Here is a 23961-nt window from a genome sequence, read left to right on the forward strand (position 1 = left end):
TTTACCCAGTTCCCTTTTAAACATTGTTATAGTCCCAGCCTTCACAACCTCCTCAGGCAAGGAGTTCCACAAGTTGACTGTGCGCTGTGTGAAGAAGAACTTCCTTTTATTTGTTTTAAACCTGCTACCTATTAATTTCATTTGGTGACCCCTAGTTCTTGTATTATGGGAATAAGTAAATAACTTTTCCTTATCCACTTTCTCCACATCACTCATGATTTTGTATACCTCTATCATATCCCCCCTTAGTCTCCTCTTTTACAAGCTGAAGAGTCCTAGCCTCTTTAATCTTTCCTCGTATGGGACCCTCTCCAAACCCCTAATCATTTTAGTTGCCCTTTTCTGAACCTTTCAAGTGTAGTATCTTTCTTGAGGTGAGGAGACCACATCTGTACACGGTATTCGAGATGTGGGCGTACCATGGATTTATATAAGGGCAATAATATATTCTCAGTCTTATTCTCTATCCCCTTTTTAATGATTCCTAACATCCTGTTCACTTTTTTGACCATCTCTGAATTTGTTGCCCAATCACTTAGTTTTGTGAGATCTTTTTGAAGTTCTTCACAATCTGCTTTGGTCTTAACTATCTTTGAGTAGTTTAGTATCATCAGCAAACTTTGCCAGCTCACTGTTGACCCCTTTCTCCAGATCATTTATGAATAAATTGAATAGGATTGGTGCTAGGACTGACCCCTGGGGAACACCACTAGTTACCCCTCTCCATTCTGAGAATTTACCATTAATTCCTGCCCTTTGCTCCCTGTCTTTTAACCAGGTCTCAATCCATGAAAGGACCTTCCCTTTTATCCCATGACAGCTTAATTTAGGTAACAGCCTTTGGTGAGGGACCTTGTCAAAGGTTTTCTGGTGTACAGCCGGGGAAACACGTGCTTGCTAACAGTAACTTGATACCCCTTCTAATGCTACCTCCCCACGTGGCTCGGTATAGGAACGCCGGAGTGCAGCTGGCCGTGGCACTCCTCCTTGTCCCTCCCCGGCTTCCATCCCCGTCACGTGGTCCGGAGACTCCGGAATCGCTTCCGGAATCATTGCGGCCTTTCGCCCGTAGCCAATCACTGATCTTCTGCGCCAATGAGACAGTGTCTAGCGAGGGGGCGGGACCTCAGCTCTTTGAACCAATGGGCGCGTGCGGGGGCGGGGCCCCGGTCTCCGCTGCGCCAACGGGAGGCAGTGGCGCCAGGCGGGCGGGGCGTGGCCGGCGCGGCGGAGGGAAGATGGCGGAGGAGGAGAAGCTGCCCTCGGGCTGGGAGAAGCGCATGAGCCGCAGCTCAGGTACCGCGGGCCGGGCGGGAGTCGGGCCTGGGCTGCGGGGTGGGGCCGACTGGCTCTGGGGGGGGTTGGGAGGCCTGGGCCTGGGCCTGGGCCTGGGCCTGGGCCTGGGGGGTGGGGGAGGCTGAGCCGACTGGCTCTGGGGGGGGTTGGGAGGCCTGGGCCTGGGGGAGGCTGAGCCGACTGGCTCTGGGGGGCCGTTGGGAGGCCTGGGCCTGGGCCTGGGCCTGGGGGGTGGGGGAGGCTGAGCTGACTGGCTCTGGGGGGGGTTGGGAGGCCTGGGGGGTGGGGAGGCTGAGCCGACTGGCTCTGGGGGGGGTTGGGAGGTCTGGGCCTGGGCCTGGGCCTGGGGGGTGGGGGAGGCTGAGCCGACTGGCTCTGGGGGGGGTTGGGAGGTCTGGGCCTGGGCCTGGGCCTGGGGTGGCCGGGGCTAGCTAGCTGGGGAATGAGGGGGGTCTGGTCTGGCTTGGCCGGGCCTGGGGGGTAGGGGAGCCTGGCTGGGTGGGGACTGGCCTGGGAGGGGTGGCTGAGCCTGGCCAAGCCTGGGTATGGGGAGTGGGGGGGCTTGGCCGGGCCTGGGTGGGTGGGGAGGGAGGTGAACTGGCTCCACAGGGGTTGGGGTGCAGAGGGTTTGGGCCTGGAGGTGAGAGCTGTGAAGGGCTGGTCCCACAGGTATGTGGGGGGCAGTTGCTTGGTCCCCATGGGCTGGTCTGTGAGGGGGTTGTTTTGTTGCATGGAGATGTCCGGGGGGGGTTGGTGGTTCCTTATGGGGTGTGTCTTTGGGGAGGGTGATTGGTTCCCATGGGGAGGGCGTTGCTGGGGAAAGGTTAGGGATGGGGGATGGGTTTTATTTAGTGGGTGCCCTGCTGCATACACTGAGTACAGCAGTTGAAGTGACTTTCAGTGATTCTCTGTGGTGGGGGAGGCTCTATTGTGGCAGGCTGGGAATCTCACCATGTCTTTGCTTGGGGATAAGTTTTCCCCATGATGTGAGACCAGAGAGCAAGCTCTGGAGGTCTCATGTTTTTCTCCTTGGGATGGATGGGCAAGTCTGGAATGAAGCTGTGGAGTGTCCCTATGTGAGGGGAGGAAGTGAAAGCTGGAAAAGTGCCTTTCTTGGATTCTGGTCCTAGTGTGGATGGAGTGGATATTGGGGCTTGTTCTGCTATGGGGTAGGGTCAAGTCTGGAGCAATGCCATGACATGTTCCATGTGCAAGTTAGAGGCAAAGCACCTGCACAGGGTCATGACATGAATCATGTGTTACAGTTTTGCTAGGATGCTGACAAGCCCACGGTGGTAGTTTTATAATTGGAGGTTTGGTCCCTGTATCTTTGGGCTGGAATTTCCCTTTCCCTCTCCCCTTTGTTGCCTTATATGCAGTGCTCTGTGCGGGACTGTCACACTCCTTAAGAGCTTTGAGTGCTTGGTTTGCTGGTTCAAAATCCTTTGGGCTGAAAGGGGTTATAGAGAGGGATGTTAATGGTGGAGAAAATCAGCCTGGCCCATGTGAATTCCTGCTCGTGCAGGAATGAGCTGCTGCCAGCTTGGAGGGCAGGAGCTTGCAGCATCTCCAAGTTACAATATTGGTTGGCTTGGCTTCACAGCCGAGTGTCCCCTATCCTCTTGATGTCTTGCTTCTGGAGAATTTTGCTGCTTATTCTAAAGAGCAGTTGATTTTGGTTGGGGAGTGTTTTTTGTTAGTGGTAGCACCCAAAGACACATCCAGGATCAAGGCCTCATTGTTTGTGCAGTGCCCAGCACACACAGACATGATTTCTTGCTTAGTCTTCTAACTGCAAGATCACAGGACTGGAAGGGACCCTGCAAGATTCTCTATTTCAGTTCCCTGCACTCCTGGCAGGACCAAGTATTATCTAGACCATCCCTGACAGTCTAACCTGCTCTTAAAAATCCAATGATGGAGATTCTCTAGGCAATTTGTTCCAGTGCTTAATCACTCTGACAGGAAGTTTTTCCTCATGTCCAACCTAAACCACCCATTGGTTCTTGTCTTATCCTCAGAAGTTAAGGAGAACAGTTTTTCTCCTTCCATCTTGTAACAACCTTTTATATACTCGAAAACTGTTATGTCCCCAGACAAACCCAAACTCAATCTTCCGTCATAGGTCATAGTTTTTAGACCGTTGATCATTTTTGTTGTGCTTTTCTAGACTTTCTCCAGTTTGTCCACATCTTTCCTGAAATCTGTAAATTATGATGTGTTTGTAAGGTATGAGTCACTGATATCTAGGCCTTTCATCCTTCCTATGTAGAGATTTCACCATGCTTTGTCTTCACATATATGCTTGGGTAAAGCGAAACATAATCTCCTTGTTCTTTGCCAGAAACCCAGAACCTTTCATTTTCTCTTCAGGGATAATACAGGCAGAGTTCTGCTGTGTGAGTGCACTTCTTCAGAAGGTGTGTTGCTGTTGTGTGATGCCTGAAGGCTGCAGACACGCTTTCTGATTTCATAAGAATAATTAGTACTTTACAAATATGAACTATCCAGTTTACATGTGGTGAAGGTTATCCTGGGAAGGTTTAAGGACCTTCTTGTATAGAAATCAGTGGGAGTTTTGACATGGACTTCAATGAGAACTGGATCAGGACTGAAGTGATTTGCCAGAGCTGGAAAGAGGCTGGATGAGCTGTTGTGCTCTCACCCTCTTCCTTTATTTCTTATTAGAAGTGTTTTGTTAGAGACTAGAATCTTAACAGATGGGATTGCCATCTGCAATGCTGCAGCATTCCATTATTATGGGATATTGAGTGTTTCCAGTTCCTTATTTGAGCCAATGTCCACACATTCTCACCCACTTGCAGAAATTCAGTCTTGTATTTCTGATGAGATAAGCAAGAAGCTAGTGCCATGAGTCTGAAAGGAACTTCTAAAATCTAATCCTCTACTCCCTTGTATTTGTAGGCCGTGTGTACTACTTCAACCACATTACAAATGCTAGCCAGTGGGAGCGCCCCAGCGGTGGTGGGAAGAACGGCCAAGGAGAGCCCGCCAAAGTGCGCTGTTCACACCTCTTGGTGAAGCACAACCAATCCAGAAGGCCCTCATCATGGAGGCAGGAAAAGATCACGCGGAGCAAAGATGAGGCACTGGAGCTTATAAATGGCAAGTAAAAGCAGGAGAGGTTGATGGTAGAAAAGGGGAAAGTCCTGTTAGGGCCTAAAACATATACACACACACACACACAGAGAAATGGCTTATTAGGGGCATGAACCCTCTAAGGCAAAGTTTTTGAGCCAAGTGGCTTGAACATGGACTTTCGTGTAGCACAGCCACTTGGGGAATCAATTTTGCTGTGTGATTCACTGACCCTGATTAAATGACCTAAAAACAGGATTCATCCCTTCCCTGTCCCCTCTTTATGTTTTTGTAATGTGATGTCAGACAGGTGTTTGTATTTTCTTTGTAAATGTGTATATTTTTATATTAAAAATAAAATAATTATTTGAAGCTAAAACAAATGTTCCTTTAACATCTTCCTTTTTCTATATTTAAGATTTCATTTGCCCTAATGCAGTTTCTATACATTCTGATGAATCTGTGCCTGAGATGTGCATAAACATTTGCACAGGGATAGTCAAATATCCTGCTTAGATGATCCACAAAATGTACACAGTACGTTTCCCAGTGTGCAGTAGCCTTAAACTGGTCCAGGAGGGATGGAATCCTGTGTCTTTCCTAATGCGTGTTGTGACAAGTCACATCCCTTACAATGCTGGCAGTAGCTTTTAATTGGGATGCTGCTTAGGCGGTGAGGTTTGGACTTGCGAACTGAGCATGGGATTGGCATTTAGAGACTGGATTCTCATCCCAGCTTCTGCATTGACTCTCCTATTGCTTTGGAGCTAAGTTAGTCAGGGTCTGGGGTGAAGCCAGTGGGAATCTTTCTACTGACTTTGGATCAGCTCCTTAACCTGTTTTCCATTTGCGAAATAGTCTGACCTACCTACCTCACAGGGGTGTTGTGAGGACTGACCTTTTGTAAAGTGCTTTGAACCTGTAAAGCACGGTTATTGCTGCATGCTGTTACGTTACTGTAAAGTTTCTTGTTGCTTTTGGAAGACTCAGCAACGATGTTTTACTCGCAACAGCCTTGATCCTGCTTCAATTAAAAAAACCAACAATTTGACAGCATCTGGGGGAGAAGAAAATCGCCCCCAGCAAACCCTGTGTAGCCCTGAAGCCTAACCCATTGCCCAGTGTGTTTTGAAAGAGATGCGGAAGTAACTGCCAAGAATGCTAGCAGCTTTTTAGGAAAATCTCCTTTGTGAGTTAAGTTAGTTAATTAGTTATAACTGGCATAATAAACAAGTTGTTGTGTACTGCAGGGTGTGAGGAGTGCTACAGCAAAGTTTATTAGCACTGTGTGTATGGAGTTGAGAATTTTATAAATAAAAATAATTTGAAATATTTGCAGCCTGGCTGCCATAAACAGTAATTAATCCTGGATATATTCCCTTATATCTTAGGGTGAAACTCTCTCCTCTGTGCAAAGAGCAAGCACAAGACTGCAGTAGTACCTAGGCCTCATGCTGCCCCCCTGCTCTCTCTCCTTTCCCCCCCTCCCCCCCCCAAGATAGAGGTGAGGTTTTAGGTGGGGCCTAGGTTTTGTTTGCTCTTTGCATGGGGGGAATTTCACACCACACCAAATAACTGGCAATTAACACTTTGTAGTACAGCAGTTTGCTGTTCTGTACTGATACAGCGGTGCCCCATTTATTTGATCTAACTGGGATTGGGACCTGATTGGATAATCAAAAATTGAGATAATCCGGAGAATGGGAAAATGCGGGCCTGCAGCACCATCTAGTGGCCACAGGAGAGAGTGCCCGTTTCTGGACGTGTGCGCTGGCTCATGTGGAGAGCTGGATAATGGAGGGTCAGATAAATGGGGTTTTATTGTACTAGAAGCAAGAGTGCTTTTGTCATGGTACAGAGCAAGTGTTCATAAATTTAGGGCCCAGTGAGAGAGAGTGAATTTTAGAGCGAAAAGTTCTCTTGAGCTATGTTAACTAAGTGGTATTTCAGAACCTTATAGCCAGTTAGACTTTCTGCTGTTAGAAGATCTGCACACAAGTTATTGCCCCCTTAGAAGCCCAGATAACATTATTCTGAATAAATGAATCAGTCCTCTTTATAACTTTGTCTGGGTGCCCTCCTTTATCTCAGACACAGCAGGTCTTCAACATCTGATAAGGTTATGGAGAGAGACTTTTTTTTAATCTTGTTCTGTATGAGATCCAGATGTAATTTTTATTTTAAAGTGATTTTTAGTGCTAGATTAAAGTGCAGGATTGACAGCCCTGGAGACTGAAGTCCCCTCACTATCAGATAATTTTTATGTTTAGCAATCTTTATCCCTGTGTGACGCCTGAGGACGAGAGAGATGTGATTAAAACTTATTTGATGTAAATGTCCTGCTGTGTTCTTGATAAAGGCCATTAGGGATTCTTTCATTCATCATGTTTATTATCATTGTATTTTTGCCTCCTGAGAATGAAATGGAATTATCAAAACATCTATTTCTGTTGACACTCCCATCTGTGCTTGATAAACGCTATTCCCTGCAAAGGTCATAGGGAACATCCACTCATAATTATTTTATGTAGGTTCGTTTCTGCATTTTCCTTGCTCCAGGAAGGTGAGATGACACATTGATACTGTTGACCTGGAAAGAGCCAATCTGGTATTATCCCCCTGAAAATGACAGAAAATTATAAAGTTTAAAAAAAAACAAACCAAAAAAACCCACTAGAGAATGTATTGCATGAATGCACAGCTTAACTCCACTACAATTTCTGACAAATAGTCAGGCATCATTGAATTTCTTTGTGCAGATGTACTGTACCTGATGAACGTAATTATAGCACAGAATTGTTTAAGTAGATCTCCTGGGAGGCATTTGTTCGACAGACATAGCACACCACAGTCTTAAGTTTTGTTTAGAGAGCAGTTAAGTCTCTCTTTCCTTTACAATCTTTAACTCTGGAATTAGTTTTATGCAATATAAACCTGTGATTGGAATTTGTTTAAAGAAAATGCTTCGTTATAGTCTCCTGCCCTCAAGGAACCTGCTAAAAGTTAGCGTTTTAGATAGATGAACTTTAGTTAGTTTTGGATGTTTTACTTGCTTGTGATTCTCTTTCGAGTAATAAGGAGAGTAGATTGAAGACAGCTAGAGGTGATGCATTATTTGTGAATAAACCAGCATTGCAAAATCTTATACCATTACGAAAGTTAAAATGGGTGAATAAAATGTGTAGGTTAAATTAGTTTTCACTGTAATCCTAATTTGATTTGTATTATAGTAATGCTTAGAGGGCCCCTTTGTGCCAGGCTCAGCACAAATACATAGTGAGAGACAGTATCTGTCTTGAAGAGCTTCTGGTTGAAATAGACAAGGCAGAGTTGGTGAGAGGAAGGACTATTAATCCCATTGGAGATGGGAGCTGAGGCACCAGGAGTGTCTTCACCAGAGCTGCACAGGGTGTCCATGGCAGGACAGGTTGACCCCCAGTTTAGTGCTTTAACCACAAGATCATCTAACCAGTTGGCAAGAACGTTTTGTGTTTGGACTAATAAACTGTCATACATTTAGCAGAGCTGTGATAACCAAATTATTTAGTTTCACTTTGCAGGCTTGTGAAATTCACTGTAACAATTTCATTCTCCAGAAGCTTTTTACAGCATGAAGGTCGTGGTGCAAACTGACTACTCAGGGACTTCAATGTTAAAGCTTATGATCCTTTCTTAACTCAAGTGCCTTTACTTTTTTTTTAGCATGAGTGTGCAAATTAGGGCTGAACCTTCTTGTGTGTGTTGGTGCAACGGGAGGTAATATGACACTTTTACCAGCATAATTAGTATGCTGCTTGGAAGTAAACATGCACTCGGGGTGATGCAAATATGTATTTTGGAAGAATGCTGTATTTTGATAGCAAATGTATTGTGCAAATATACTGTTTATAATAGGCTGGAGCAGCTTAGTTTAATTAGATAAACAATATTCACTTTTCCCACTGCAGTGTGCATACATAAATGCTATGAAAACAAATGGTCTTCTGCCCAGAGGCACAAGAAACACAACAAGCCTCTTTGGGGTAAATGGCTTACTCCTAATCTTGCATTAATCTTCCTTAAATAAAATACAGAACTGATTCTGAACTGATACTCAGCTCCCTTTGTGTGCTCTCTTTTGCTTCTCCCACTCCACCTCTAAGGAATACATATTAAAGTAGAAGGTCGGATAAATATGCATACCCCTTTAATTTAGCAATACCACTCCCATTACTGCTAGCATCTTTGCGTTAAAGCACATCATCACATTAATTACTCAGAAGGAATATAAACTACCCTGGCTCTCAAAATATAGTCACAGGGCTATAGTCCGAAGTCAGTCCCCCATTCTTCCTCTCTGCCACTCTCTGGCAGCTTTCCTACAGGCCTGGTTCTGAGGTTAGCACTAGTCCAGCTAAAGATACAGAAACAATTCTCTACTCAGTTAAATTCCTTGCATAATTATACAGATGTGTAGGGTACTGGCAATTACTTCAGCCGAAGGGATCCAACTGATTGAACTTTGGGGTGGGGGGGGGATGCGCCATTGTTGGGGAAATCACAGGACTTGACGCAATAAGGAATAGTGTTTTATGCTCGGTTTCAGTCAGTGGAAGACTATTGTACTGGGAACTGCTTACATGAAATCTGATGTAGTTTGACAGATTTCTTTTCCTTAAAAACCAAGCTATCCTCTTTCAGTCCCTAAAAATAGACAAAACTTAGCCAAGCAGAAGACTGAGTCATACTGGCTTAAGACAAAAATCAACCATATATCTTTGTCACGGTTGGCTCACCAAAACCAAACAGTCTTTTGGAGAATCACTGAGGTGTAGCTGTTTGGCAGTGGCTGGTTAGCTTGCTGTCAGTGAGGTTTTTTCCTCTAGTGTCTTCATGACCTGGCAGCTTACTGCAGTGTCTCATCCAAGGCAAGGGCTCCCACAAGCTTTTGTGGGTAGTTCTGGGGTCTTGAGGAGGAAGCTCATTTCCTTCCCCTCTCTGACTATTGACAGGCTCCTGTCTCCTTGCTATGAGATGTGAATGTTGCATGTAATGGCTAACCCTTAAAATTCCAGCAAGCACTGAGACCTTGCTAAACTCCACTGGACCATCAGTGTAAGGCGGGAATCACCACGACTCCAATAGGAATGTGGTGTCTCTTTCCACAAGCTCACTCCTTCTGATGACACTTGGCGTTCTGCATTTCGCTTCATGGTCTTTCTTCATGTGTGGTGCTGTCAACATGGCTCTACAGGTCTCCATTGCTGCTAACTTCTTAGCTCTTGGTGCTGCAGGAGCTGCTGCTGTTCGCGTCTCTATTTCCCCTGTAGTTGCTTTGCCCTCTCCCACTCTTGCTCGTTTTCTTGCCACACATGGCTCTCTGCTAAGTGGCTTTACTTTCCTAACTTCAGGGCCCACTTCTTCCATGAGCTACCTGTGCTGATCTCTGAGAGTCTCCATGGCTTCTTGCACCTGAATTGCTGTACCTGTGGCTTGACTGAGTTGCTCTTTATAGTGCACACAGAGAGAAAAAGGGTTTAAAGCACCATTTGCACCTGTATAATGCTAGAGTGGCATTTGCTTCCTGTGCAGATGCAGTTCATCTATAAAATATTTGCTAATGAGGGAGCATTTCTGGAGCTGTATTTGCTGTGGTAGCAAAACTTTTTATCCCCTCAAACTTTTGCATCTGATGTTGCCCTCTTCTGTCCCTGAGCATTCCCCCAAACTATTAAAATGAATTTAGCGCTCTCATTCATATACACACACTCTGAAGGAAGGCTCTTCCACTGACCCTCCTACAGCAGTGAACTACGGCTTGAAATCTAGTGTCCAGATGCCCATTTTTTAGAGCACGAGTGCTCTCACCTGGCTTACAGTGCCCAAATGGTAAGTTACTTCAATTAAGCGCTTCATCTTCTGAAACCAGGAGATTTATTGACTTCAGGCTAAACAACTTCCTTTTCTTGTGTGCTTCTCCTTGAATGCTTCAGGAGATCCAGCACTCATTGCTGTACCACACCTACCCTACCTTATGGTCCCAAGATCTTGCAGGGTTTCACTGGTAGGATGCTCATGCTGATAATGACTGGACCAAGCACAGTCTTTCCCCTTTCATAGCAATTGCTATGTCCAGCATTTCTCATTGGAGATGGAAGACTGGGTGTCCAGAAGGCAGCAAAGCTTGACTTACTTTGAAAGAAGTAAGAAGCTCTCCCTCATCTTTGTTTGGGGTGCTGACGTTCTCCCCAGACATGAACCCTTGAAGTTAAGTAGGTAGCGACACCACCTTTGAGGCATGTGCACCTGCAGGGTGCCTCAGGAGAGGCATGCGGAGAAAACAAAAGTGGAGAAACATGCACATGAGATCTGAATCTCTCCCTTTAACATCTATGTTCTCCTGTATTATCTGAAAGAGCATTAGGACCTTGCCTTCCCTAATTATAAATAATCTGAAGAGTGACTTGTTCCAGTCCCCTGCTGGTAGTGCTTGTCTTCCTGCCATGATCTCATCCCAGGAGACCTGTGAAGTGGGCACGCTTCTGTTGATTAATCCTCCTTCAACTTCCCCCTCTTTAGGGGTGTGCCATGGTTTCTCTTTCTTTAAAGCACACACAGGTATGATGCTGTTAACGTGACTTAACATCCTGTGGTCCAGAGGGAAAAGCACTGGATTGGGACTTTGGAGATTGGTCCTCTACTCCGAGCTCTGCCGCTGACCTGTGAGACCTTGGGGAAGTTACTTACCCTCTGTGACTTCCCCTCCCACTCTTTTGTCTATTTAAGCTGTAAGTGTTTTGCAGCAGGGCCCCTCTCACTACATGGCACAGTTTGTAGCTCGGGGGGTGGGTGGGTGTGCTAATTTTGGGTTCTAGATGCTGTTGTAACATTAATAACCCAGTACTCCTTGACTGTTAATAGTATTGCTATTAAGCTTAGGCCATTATTGTTTTAAAAAAAAAACAAAAAAACATGCTTATTTCATCATCAGTCACCAAGTCACAAATGGGGTGGCTGCAACATTTCTGTGAAGGGTATAACTGTCAAGGGGAGACCGAAACTGACTAGGGAGGTGCAGGAGCGTGAGGATGAAACCCAGGGTATAAAAGCTAACTAGGAGACAAAGGAGGAAGAGAGGTGACATTTCCTAATTGCTGAGATGTACCTATTCTGTGGTACTGGTATGGACTCGCAGTCCCATTGTGTTCGAGCACCTGACAAGCTTTACAGTACTTATCCTTGCAAGCCCTCTGAGAGGCAGGGCAGTGCTGTTGTCCCATTTCACAGATGGAAACTGAGGCATAGACTAGTAGTTAGGCACCTAACAGCCATTGACTTTAGTGGTAGTTGCATATCTAAATACCTTTGAAGATTGGGCCTGAGTGACTTATCCAGGGTCATGCAAGGAGCCTGGGGTGGAACAGACAGTTGAACCTAGGTCTTCTGGGCTAGCACCCTAACCCCAGACCTTCTGTCAGCTTGTGCAGTAGTGGAAATGGTGGCAGCCCGTTTCCTTGAGCCACTGGAACTTGTGCAGAGCCTGGGAGAATGCAGTGCAGGGAATGGTCTCTGCTCTGTGTGGGGGGAAATTCTTGACTGGGCCTGGGAGGGAATTTCTCCTTCATTTAGTGAAATGAAATAAACAGTGAAACAAATTTCTATACCATTCATGGTTTTTGTGGAGTGCCTCTCCCAAAATTGCTGGTGGGCAATGGATGCCTTTGTCAATCTTAATGCTATTGGCTTCTAATTAAAAAGTAAAGTCGGTGCTGATTGATTTAGCAGTGATGTAGTACTCTGTATGCCAGAGATGCTCTTCAAAATGACCCATTCAGTTGCATTAAGATAGAGTGGTTTGACCCAGTATAGCCAATGGTCCATCAAGCCCAGAATCCTGTTTTCTGACAGTGGCCAACGGTAAGTGCTTAAAGGGAATGAACAGAACAGGCAGTTATCGAGTGGTCTGTCCCATGTTGTCCACTCCCAACTTTTGGCTGTCACAGGCTAGGGACACCTGGAACATGAGGGTTGCATCTCTGCCCATCTTGGCTAATAGTAGTTGATGGATGTATTCTTTATGAACTTCTCTATTTTGAACCCAAAATCCTGCATAGCCCTTTGCTCAAGAGACTAATGGATCTCAATGAACCATCAAGAATTGTCTGTCGTGGCATAATTCAGATACCTGCGTGTGACATGGTTTTGCTTGTCTCTGATTAAATGTTTTCAATGCCTGAGTAGTTAGATACCCCCTTCCACTCTCCAAAATACAAGTCAAATGTTGAGTTGCTGATGTGAAGGAACAGTCTAAAAGGTAAGTTACATTCTGTTATTTCTTGTTACACAGATATGAGGGCAGGGTAGTACATGTGCTGGAGTTGTAAGACACAGCTACCAGTTAAGGCTCTGAGTATTTCCATTATAACTCCATTTTCGGACACCCATAACTTTCCAAATCATCCACCTATTTGGCTGAAATTTTCCATGTTTGGCCTTTTTACCAAAGGTACACTTTTGCAGATTTAAGTACAAAGTTCTTGTCTTGATTGGTTGGTGGTGAGTCTCTGCATTTCAACCCCTCTCCCCATCACCCTTTTTAGCAACTAGAGATGAAAAGGCTTACGATGCACAAGGAAGATTGAAAGGTGCTTGGAAATAGCCTTCAGTAAAAAGTGCTTCTGAGTATTGTGGGGAAAGTTTATAGTTTTAACTTGATTTTACATTTAAGAGGGTTTGCAAACCTCACTTCTTGCATGCAGAGCACTTTGGAAAATACGCTGTCTGTCTTAGCTGGGTGGTGAAAAGGCATCTGAGGTGTGAATTGCTGAGACAGGTTCTGCAGGAACCTAGTACTTTTAGTTTTATAGACTGATTGATTGATTGAATAGTGAGTGAGGTTAGGGCTTCACAGGAGCTGCTTCCCCATTTGTTGCACATCTTGTGTAAGTCATTGTCATGGATTCTTTTCTAGTATACACAGAACAGCACACAGTAGTAAAAGATCCTACGGGAGCATCTGAGGTTGTAGAAAAGCATGAAATGTTATTTATGTGATCAAATACATTGTAATACAAACACATGAAGGTGAATGGCAGAATGCCACTGTTGCTCAGGAAGGCAGAATTTCTACAGTGATGGAAAAGGCCTCCTGTCATTGTAGGAAACTTTGACCCTATGGTGCTATTGTGACATAGGAGTGCCTCAGTAAATGCCAGTAGTGTAGACATGGCCAAAGTGGCAGTCATGCTTGCAAGTGCAACCTGAACTTCTGGGATTCAGTGCAGCAAAAGGCCGTTGATGTTTGGCACAAAGAACACAAAGCCAAGTCCTGAGGTGCTGCGCTAGTTTCTTGGGAGTTACGGACCTTCTGCAATGGCTCACACTTACCATTAGGGGATGCTAAAACTTAAGCACCTTTTTGAAATGGCACAGGGGAAAAACAGGTTCCTTGAAATGCTCCCAGTAACTAACAAAAGCTCAGATTTATCTACCGTTTTTCATTATGAATATTTCCCTCCCCCCACTCCCCAGCATGCTCTCTGACTTGGCTCTTGCCTCTGACTATGAATTATCATGTGTGTCAACAGGATACATCCAGAAGATTAAATCTGGAGAAGAAGATTTCGAATCCCTCGCTTCCCAGTTTAGTGACTGCAGCTCGGCCAAGGCGGGAGGAGACCTGGGTGCTTTTGGGAGAGGTAGGTGACATGAATTCAATACGGAGATTACATAATTGACGTTGAAATTCCTCAGCAGGGGGTGAGAATTAATAATCCCTCCCACTGCCCAGAGGATTGGTGTGCTAGGAGACCTTGCAGCACATGAACTGTAGTTTGCTGCTTAGATGTTAAACCAGTTAGGAATAAGCTATGACATTATTCTAGGAGGAGAGGATGTTACACAAACGCTCCTTCTGAAATTGGCTTTTGCCTAGAGAGAGTTTTTTCAGCCACACTGAATGGGAATACAGTTGTTTAGCGTAACAAACTGTGAACAAGGAGGAAATGAGCACATGGAACAAGTGACAAGCCAGGCAGGTAATTAAGCACTAATCTCAGGGTGTGTGTGTGTGGGGGGGTAATAGCAAATTGGCCAAATGGGTGCGATTTTCAGCCAACTAAAAATAATGCTGCTGGTGAGGGAATTCATTTCAGAAATATTGATCTGTGTGGTGAGGGAGTAAATACAGGAAGCTGCTCTCCGATCACTTCAAGTGTCCCAATAAATCCCATTAATAAGGAAGTTCCTTTTGAAATTTAGAAGTGAAACTGAACCATCTGAGATTCACTGTCCTATCTATGATCACTTAAGTTTTAATTCTTTGGAGTTCCTCATGTATCCAGTTTCCACTGAGTAGAACAAAGTACAAAACAATGAGATCCTATAAAAGATGTATTTAAAAAACAAAACATCACCTGAATGCTAGGAGCACATAAAATTTGTGCCCATGTTGCATATTGTAGCTGGAGTAAATCAGGAAACTAGTGCTGGCAAATGCAGCAATTTTCTGTCTTTGTCTTTAAAACACGTTTTCCAAAGTCACAGAAACTTGAACAAACCCAAAAGGAAGAGGTCTACTGAGAACTGTCCACAGCTGAAACAGTGAGGTGGAATCATGTGTCACCATCAGGGGAAACCCCACATTTTTCCTAAGCTCATTGTTGAGGCTAGCAGGATGAGGAGTGAGTGTTCTTAAGGCAAATTCCTGAACATTTTGAATTTTTGCCCTGCTGCAAATATACAAATTTTGCAGCAGAAATCTATGCTGATGCACGGTGCTGCAAGGGTATATTGGTGAGCAGACAGTGCGCAGGGTGGTCTGCATAGCTATATCAAAAAGTACTGTTTTATATCCACGTATGGAGCTAATTTATATTGCAGTTAAATAGGAGATTCTTCAAGTATTGTCCCTGTGAGTGCTCCACTCCAGGCACACATGTCACTGCGCCCTTGAGTGGAGATTTTGGTAGCAGTGCCTATTCTGTCTGTGCATGGGTCATACGCATCCTTGTACCAAGGCTATAAAGGGCTGTATGGGTGAACCGCCCTCAGTTTCTTCTCCACTGCCTTCGGCCAGAGATGGAGTCTAGCATGTGCCTGTTCACTGTCCGTTTACCCCCCTTGTTAGTCTTTTAGCTACATAATTAGTGCTTTGTAGTAGTAGGTTTAGCACCTTATAGTTGGAACTTCTGTCTCCCCCCACCCCTCCTTTTTTTTATTTAAGAGAAATCTTTTCCCCCCAGTGAGGGGTCTAAACAACTTTTCCTTTTGTCGGGGATGCCAGTCTTCCTAAGATTTAAAAGGTGATCCTCTTGTTGAGACCTGTTGGGCACTCCCATTGTATTCGTTGCCTCGGAGACTCTCCTGTTTCCAGCACCTGTGAAATATGTTCTTCTTTTAAGGGAAATTCCTGTGAGAACAGGGAAGTTAAGCATAGACAGTTAATGATGGAGAAAGCCTTATGACTGGCTTCAGAGAACTGGGTACAGAGAACTCTGCTGTACAGGTACCCTCCGCATCTGTCAGTGCCTCCTCATCATCGAGAGCAGTGTCACAGAGCATTTTCCAAAGGAAGATGGCACCAAAACGCCAGTTTCTGGCATTCTCGTTGGCTGAGGTACCTATAACTGCACTGCTGGTACCAAGAGCTTCCTGTTCAAAGTATAAGGGAGGAGATAAGAGGAGTAGACCAACAGAGTTCCTCATCAAAGAAGACCCAGTCACTGGAAACGTCAGGCCCAAGGAAGAGAGCTAGTGAGGCTCCAAGTACTTCAGATACCATGAAGCACATGAAGGCTTCAACTAAGTCTCATAGACTCTAGGACTGGAAGGGACCTCGAGAGGTCATAGAGTCCAGTCCCCTGCCCTCATGGCAGGACCAAATACTGTCTAGACCATCCCTGATAGACATTTATCTAACCTACTCTTAAATATCTCCAGAGATGGAGATTCCACAACTTCCCTAGGCTATCTATTCCAGTGTTTAACTACCCTGACAGTTAGGAACTTTTTCCTAATGTCCAACCTAAATCTCCCTTGCTGCAGTTTAAGCCCATTGCTTCTTGTTCTGTCATTGGAGGCTAAGGTGAACAAGTTTTCTCCCTCCTCCTGAGGACACCCTTTTAGATACCTGAAAACTGCTATCAGGTCCCCTCTGTCTTCTCTTTTCCAAACTAAAGTCCAATACCTCAGGGATACAGGGCTTGGTAACAAAGACTGCTACCACTGAGAGACCACTCGGTATCAACAGTGCCTTGCACAACAGCCTCTTCAACATCATTGGTGATGTTACTGAGTTCTGCTGGGCTTCCTGTACTGCAGGAATTCTGGGACTGAATGAGCCAAGGTCTCTGCTCCTTGCAGCCTCTGGATGTCACTTGGTACTGCGGTCGGTTGGGTCACTGACACATCTCAGTAAATTGATTTTTATAGGAGCGCGTCTGGATTCGATAACAGGCAGAGGATCTCTCTCTCTCTCAACAGGTTCCTTGCTGTGTTCAAAAAAACCCCAAAACCTTATGCAAAGAGTGCACCTCAGCCCGCAAGCTGTAGCACAGCCATGTCTACAACTGCTGGAGCACATGGCAGTTTGTGTGTTTGTGACACACAATGTCAGGTTGCATCTTCAGTGTCTCTAGGGATGGCTCAGGACTGTTTAGGTATCCCATAAATGCAGTCTCAATAAGCAGGTATCTGTATTCAGTCAGGTCCTACAGTCACTTACCTGGTCTCCCTACAGTCATGTTAACATTGGATGCTTCCCTCTTGGGATGGCGAGCATATTTGGGTCCTCACATAGTCCAAGGAAAATGGTCACAACAGGAACAGCATTTGCGCGTCAATGTGTTGGCATTAAAGGGGTCAGAAACGCTTGCTTTCACTTTCTTCCCCTACTCAAAAACAACTCCTATCAAGATCATGATGGACAGCGTAGCACGCATATATTCTATCAATTGTCAGGGTGGAGTGCTTTCCCCCTCAGTCTGTAGCAGTGATAAAGCTTGCGAACTCATGTGTTCCCGATCGGATAGTCATCTTGGTGGCTTACCTCCCGTGTATACAGAACACTGTGGTGGATGACCTGAGTAGATATTTCTCCATAAATTATGAATGGGAGCTGGACTCTCAAATCCTCAACAAAATATTCCTAGCTTGGGGGTCTTTTTTATGTACATCTTTCAACTTCATTGCTGTTAAAGGTCCTTATCAAGACCAGAAAGGACCAAGCCGAAGTTGTTTTGCACCAACTTGGCCAGACAAGTTTGGTTTCCTTACCTCATCAAACTCCTCTCTTATCCTCCGCGGCGGCGGCTCCCAATCAAACCTCGACCATTGTGTCAGGATGCAGGTCAGATGCTTCACCCCAATCGGAACATTCCGCAACGACAAGGCTGGCTCCTCAGTGATTCTCTGGACAAGAGACCCCATGTTCATTGGAAGTACAAAAGATCCCTTAAATAGCCAAAAGGAATCTACTCAACATACTTCCCTTCAGAAACTGTCAAGTGATGATTGCCCATTCCCAGAAGATTACAACCTTTGATGTAACCAGTGCCATCTTTCTCCATCCAGTCGCCTCTTTCCTCAATCTTGGGTTACTTGCTGAAATTGAAAAATTCTGGCCTTTCTATGAGTTCCATCAAGGTTCATTTAGCGGCAGTAACAGCTTTCTGTGTGCAAATAGGTAGTTTCTTGGTATTTGCACATCTGAGCGCAGTGAGATTCCTGAAAGGATTTATCGATCTTTTTCTGCAGATTAGAGGCCCTACACTGCTTTGGGATCTCAGCCTGATTGATTCTTAACTGTCTCATGAAACAATCCTTTGTGCCATTAGCTATGTGCTTGTTGCGACATCTGTCTGAAGATGGCTCCCTTAGTGGTCAACACTTCTGCTTGAAGGGTTGGGGAGACGGGCTTTACCTTCTCCTTGGAAAACAAGGTATCTTTAGGACCTCATCCAAAGTTTTTAAGGTTTCCTGAATTTTATATCAACCAGACTACTCACTTTTCATTTGTTTTCTAAGCTGCATCAGTCTACAGAGGAGTCGGCTTTTCATACGTTAAGTATTAAGAGGAAACTATTCAGGAAGATTCCCTAGACTCTTCATTTCTATTGCAGCCAGGTCTAAGGGAGTATCTGACTTTCTAAATGAATCTCTGGATGTATTATTGCCTGTTATGGTTTTGCTGAGGTTATACCTCTTCTAAGAGTGACTGCTTACTGTACTATATTCTACATCCGTAGCTCTACTCAAAGACATTCCGGTTGCTGAAATCTGCGGGGTGGCAATATGGTCCTCAGTGCACACATTTTCCAACCACCTTTCCCTAATTGATGCCACAGGAGGCAGTGCAGTTTTCTTTAGTGATGGACTCTTTTCCAAAACTCCCATCTCCTTGAAGTGTTACTGCTAGGGGCTCACCTGAAGTGGAGCCACCCACAGGGATGCCACTCGAAGAAGAAGTTACTCACCTTGAGCAGTAACTGGAGTTCTTTGAGATGTGTGCCCTGTGGGTGCATCGCTACCCTCCCTTCTCCCCTCTGCATCGGAGCTACCTCTGTGGTCTTTCCAGTAGAGAAGGAACCGAGGATAGTTCACCCACACAGCCTTATATATAGGACCCTACCAAATTCATGGTCCATTTTAGTCAATTTTACAGTCACAGGATTTTAAAACGTAAATTGCATGACTTCAGCTTAGATCTGAAATTTCATGCTGTTGTAATTGTAGGGGTCATGACCCTAAAAAGAGTTGTGTGGGAGTTGCAAGGTTATTGTGTGTGTGTGGGGGGGGTGCTGCTACCTTTACTTTTGCGCTGCTGGCGCTGGCGGCAGCGCTGGGTGGCTGGAGAGCTGCGGCTGCAGGCCGGGAGCCCAGCTCTGAAGGCAGAGCCGCCACGAGCAGCAGCACAGAAGTAAGGATGGCAGGGATGGGACTGTCGCCCTTCTGGGCTGCGGCTGGCAGTGGCTGGAGCTGGGTGGCCGGAGAGCGGCAGCTGCTGACCAGGATCCCAGCACAGAGCCACCGCCAGCAGCAGCGCAGAAGGAAGGATGGCAGGGGTGGGACTGTCACCCTTCTGGGCTGCGGCTGGCAGTGGCTGGAGCTGGGTGGCCTGAGAGCTGCGGCTGCAGGCCGGGAGCCCAGCTCTGAAGGCAGAGCCACCACGAGCAGCAGTGCAGAAGTCAGGATGGCAGGGTATGGTATTGCCACCCCTACTTCTGTGGTGCTGCTTGTACAGCTGGGCTCAGCAGCCGCCGCTGTCCGGCCGCCCAGCTCTGAAATCAGCCGTCCGGAAATAAGGATAGCATCATACCGTGCTGCTACCCTTACTTCTGCCCTGCGTTGGCGGGGTGCTGCCTTCAGAGCTGGCTGCCAGGTCAGCAGCCACTGTTCTCCAACCACCCAGCTCTGAAGGCAGCGCAGAAGTAAGGGTGGCAATACGGCCACCCTGCCCAAAATAATCTTGTGACCCCCCACCCGCAATTCCCTCTTGAGTCAAGACCCCCAATTTGAGAAATATTCATTTTCCCCATGAAGTCCCTATAGTATAGGGTAAAAGCACACGGAAGACCTGATTTCACAGGGGGAGACCAGATTTCATGGTCCGATGCGTTTTTCATGGCTGTGAATTTGGTAGGCCCCTACTTATATAGCCTTGGTACAGGGCAGGAAGTGTGTAGGGCGCAGGCAGAACAGGTCCTGTTACCAAAAATCTCTGATCAAAGGGGCAGGGCTCATGCACCACTAAAGTGGAGCACCCACAAGGGCACGCATCTCAAAGAATTCCAGATACTGCACATGGTGGGAAACTTTTTCCCTCCTTCCTCAGACAAATATTTCCTTTTTGCCAGTGCATAACACTGGCATTTTATGGATTCAGTGAAATACCCATGAATCTTGGGATGCTGTGACTGATAGTTCTGGCTCAGGCCGTCAGTTCACTGTTGTTCTTGGTGACTTACAGGAAAAGGTTTCTCCTGGTTTAATCAAAGTAAAGAAATGTTGCAAGACTCTGTCTCCTCTAGATGACACTAGAACTGCACTCTCGATGTCACACTTAGTTTCCATCTTTGCCTCCAGCTGTCATTTGGGCTGCAAACATAATTTATTAGAACTGTGAATACTGGTTACTTCAGAGGTGAAACTGCTAAAACATTCCAATTTATCTTCTTGAAAAACTTCAAATAATTGATGCTTTTTGCTTTAGGAAAATGATTCTAGTGTGACACACAAGGGTTCTCTTTTGTCTGAACTAAAGATCCTGTGCTAGTAGCACAATTAACTAAATTCTGAGATGAAGGGTTTTCAGTACGCAGTTCTAGGCGAGATAATGCTGTTTGAATCATGTGTGAATGTGTCGTTAGAATAAGAATTAGTGAGAAGGGCAAACAGTTTGCCTCTCCTACCAATTAATCTAAATTCTAAACACTAACTGGAGGAGAGAAGCAGAACTCTGAGAAGTCCTATGTATCAAGTTACTTCAGTAATAAAACCAGTGTTCTTTTGAAGGGTAAGACATCAGGCTGAAGCTATTATGACTAATCCAGAAAGGAGGAATCTAGCCTTCATGGCATCTTGCTGCCTCGCTAGAGGAATGACTATGGATGGATTTAGACCCGAAAGTGAAATATATGAATTCTGTAGCAGCTCCTCAGCTACATGTGATGCATCTAGAATGTATGGCCTGTGTGGGGCTGGAAAGCTTTAGCTCCCAAAGAGATTAGTATATCACTGAAATGTCTCTTTAGGGGAAAAAAGAGCCTGCTGATGATCCATCTGTCATGCTGTCTAATGCTTTCTGCAGCCATCTCCTAATGTGCTGAGGAGTCCAAAGCTACTGCACTGTCTTGAAACTCTGAGACAAGGGTCATAAACTTACAGGAGATTTATGTTGTGTTCCTGGCAAGCAGATGATCTATCCCTCTTCGGGCATCTCAAAGCAAACACTGCAAAGTGCTAAGTGCAGAGAGTGAAGCTTCCTTACATGCCAGGAGGCTCTCTGCCCTTTTGCAGGCATCTGGTGTGCAAGTGCCACAGTGCTGGCAGAGTGAAGCCTCGTTATTTCAGCTGGGAGATGCAGTTTCTCTGCTATAACTTCCAAACTGTCACAGGAAATTGGGCAAAAATCCTGTTCCCTCTTGAACCGGTAACTCCCCTCATGGTTGAAATCCTTCTAACTGAACCTTTGTAGGCCACTGCTGAACTGCCCTAGGCCGCCCACTAATTCTCTCTTAGGCAGGGGCCATCCCAGCTCACCTCTGACTTTCCTGGCTCTCCATTGATAAACCGTTAGGATCTTGGTAACATGGAGACCAGAGCATTAAGCATGCTGTCTGTCTAGGTCATGACATTACCCAGATGCGTCCTGTAAATTATTTAGTGCAGCTTGTAATGCACACCGCATCTCTCCCTTCTCTGTGCCTTACGGGCATCTGAGACAGAAAGACTAACACCCTCCTGTGCCAGTGAGTCTGCTGAGGAGATCCTCTGCCCTTTGAATCCCCAGCTCGCTGGAACACTGTTCCTGACAGCAGTGATGTTTATGGGGTCTGAGTGAAAGCTCTGAATCTGAGTCCTGTGTTGGTGGAGTGTCTGCTGGGAACAGATGAAAACAAACACCCCCTGCAAGCTGTTAATTGGTGACTTGGTTGGTTGCCTGGAGGCTGCCGTCCTTTGAGGCTGGCATGCTCAGAAAGGTCTTCCACTCTCTGCTGACTTAATTGAACTTTTTCTCCTTGCTGCTTCCTGCAGGTCAGATGCAGAAACCTTTTGAAGATGCCTCATTTGCGCTGCGGGCTGGTGAGATGAGCGGACCCGTTTTCACAGAGTCAGGGATCCACATCATTCTACGTACAGAGTGAAGTGCCTGGTGATCTGTAGAAAGGAAAGGGCGAGGGGAAGAAAGGAGGAGAAAAAAAAAAACCCTACTCCAGCCCTGCACTCTCCCAAATGAACTTCATAGATCTAGTTTAAAAAAAACCTCATTTCATGTTTCACTACCTTCCGTGGCACCTGACACGTTTTCCACCTGTAGAGATGCATGGTTAGCCAAGGATCAAACAAACAGACGGTAGCGTCTTTCATAAGCAGAGAGAATGTTAAAATTCTCAGGCATGCCACAGCCGCTTGAGTTTTATGTTGACAATTCCTCCGTTTAGGAGACGTGTCGATGCTAAAGGTCACACTTCAATGCTTCCCACATCCACCTTATTAATGATAGAGTATTTATTACAGAACTGCACTGATGGTGGTGAAAATGACTCGTGAGCTCTGGTGTTTAAGATGGAATGAATCTCTGTCCCATCCTGCACTGCTTTAAAAAAAGAAAAGGTTTTCTCTAGACTAAGCAGCATTCGGTCTGCACCCCATTTTTTGTTTTTAGAACCGATCTGTCACAGCCATTTCTAGATTGATAAGATACGGCACAACGAGCCATGCTGATAAGGCCTGTCAGTGGTGCCTGTGTGCAAGTGTCCTTCATAAGAGCAGCTACCCCTCTGATACTAGTGTCCTTCATGTTAGCTGGCTCAATGCAGGTTCTTGGTCCTGCCAGACAATGGTAACTGGAGCTTCCACCTCTGCCCTTGCATGGACTGAAAACTTGAAGGTGCCTTTTGGTTTGTGATGAGTATAAACAAGGGGGCGTTAATGGGCAGTAGTTCCCAGTACAGAAAGATCAGTAGCCAATTAAGCTGTGTCGAGGTCTGTAGAATACTGTGTGTTAACCATTCCAGCATGAGGTCGCTCCATTAAGAAATGCCAGTGCCATTCGGTAGGAAGGACTGCAGTGTGGAGAGAGTGCTGTTTTCTCAGAGCATGTGTTTATCCACTTGTGGTTTAATCATTGTATGTCACTGTTTCCAGTTACACTGCGTTGCTTATGTTTAGACAAAACTAAACCAGATAAAGTTCCCAGCTTCGGTCCAGTGCAAAGATGCTGTATAGTTCCAGTTCTCTCAAGCAGAAAATAAAGCCCTCTCCAGTTGAACATTTCCAAAGCTCTGGCATTGATTATTTCTCCCCTTCCTCCCTGGATTGTACAGATCTCTTTGGTCATTTTTTTTTTTTAAATCCCTGTGCAGTGTGTGTAAAGGCAGCTTTGGCCAGTTTGATCTTAAAATGGAAATATAACTCCAGTGATATTAAACAAAGCTGTTCTTACCTGTTCTTTCTAGGCTTTGAAAGACTCAAACAGCTGCCAAATAACAGGGGGCCCGATTCTGCCACTTGTGGCTGTGTTGAGTAGGGCTTTGCCCAGGGCATAGTTCTGTTGGAATCATGGAGTCATGTGTGACTCCGTGTGAGTAAGAGTGCTACGTCAGGCTCTGTAGTGTCTAATTCAGTAACTGTTTCCCAAATTCTCTCAGTTCTGCAAATCTACAGAGGTTTCCTTTATATCAAACCAGCCATTACAGACAGTGACTCCTTGGTGCGATTTAAAGATTCCGATCTTGTTTTAAAATGACGAAAGGCGACATCTCCCAAAAGCTCCAGCCAGTTAAGATGATCACCTAAACCAAGAGGCATTTGAAAATGAATATTTCTTGCATTTCAGCCTCTGCTCTGTCCCTTGCTAGTCATTCT

General features: G+C 45.5%; 1 protein-coding gene across 1 annotated transcript; it reads left to right on the forward strand.

The window, feature by feature from the left end:
- Positions 1–1186: 1186 nt before the first annotated feature.
- Positions 1187–23370, forward strand: PIN1 (peptidylprolyl cis/trans isomerase, NIMA-interacting 1). The gene is made up of 4 exons (XM_030547669.1): positions 1187–1296; positions 4222–4422; positions 13962–14072; positions 22129–23370. Exons 1-4 carry the CDS (start codon positions 1239–1241, stop codon positions 22236–22238), a joined length of 480 nt encoding a protein of 159 aa, XP_030403529.1. The 5' UTR covers positions 1187–1238; the 3' UTR covers positions 22239–23370.
- The last annotated feature ends 591 nt before the right edge of the window (positions 23371–23961 follow it).

Source organism: Gopherus evgoodei, unplaced genomic scaffold (genome assembly GCF_007399415.2).
Source record: "Gopherus evgoodei ecotype Sinaloan lineage unplaced genomic scaffold, rGopEvg1_v1.p scaffold_66_arrow_ctg1, whole genome shotgun sequence".
Lineage (NCBI taxonomy): Eukaryota > Metazoa > Chordata > Testudines > Testudinidae > Gopherus > Gopherus evgoodei.

Coding starts and splice junctions, on each gene's coding strand:
- PIN1 (XM_030547669.1), top strand. CDS start 1,239: ATGGCGGAGGAGGAGAAGCTGCCCTCGGGCTGGGAGAAGCGCATGAGC. Junction 1,297..4,221: donor GCGCATGAGCCGCAGCTCAG/GTACCGCGGGCC, acceptor TTGTATTTGTAG/GCCGTGTGTACTACTTCAAC. Junction 14,073..22,128: donor CCTGGGTGCTTTTGGGAGAG/GTAGGTGACATG, acceptor TGCTTCCTGCAG/GTCAGATGCAGAAACCTTTT.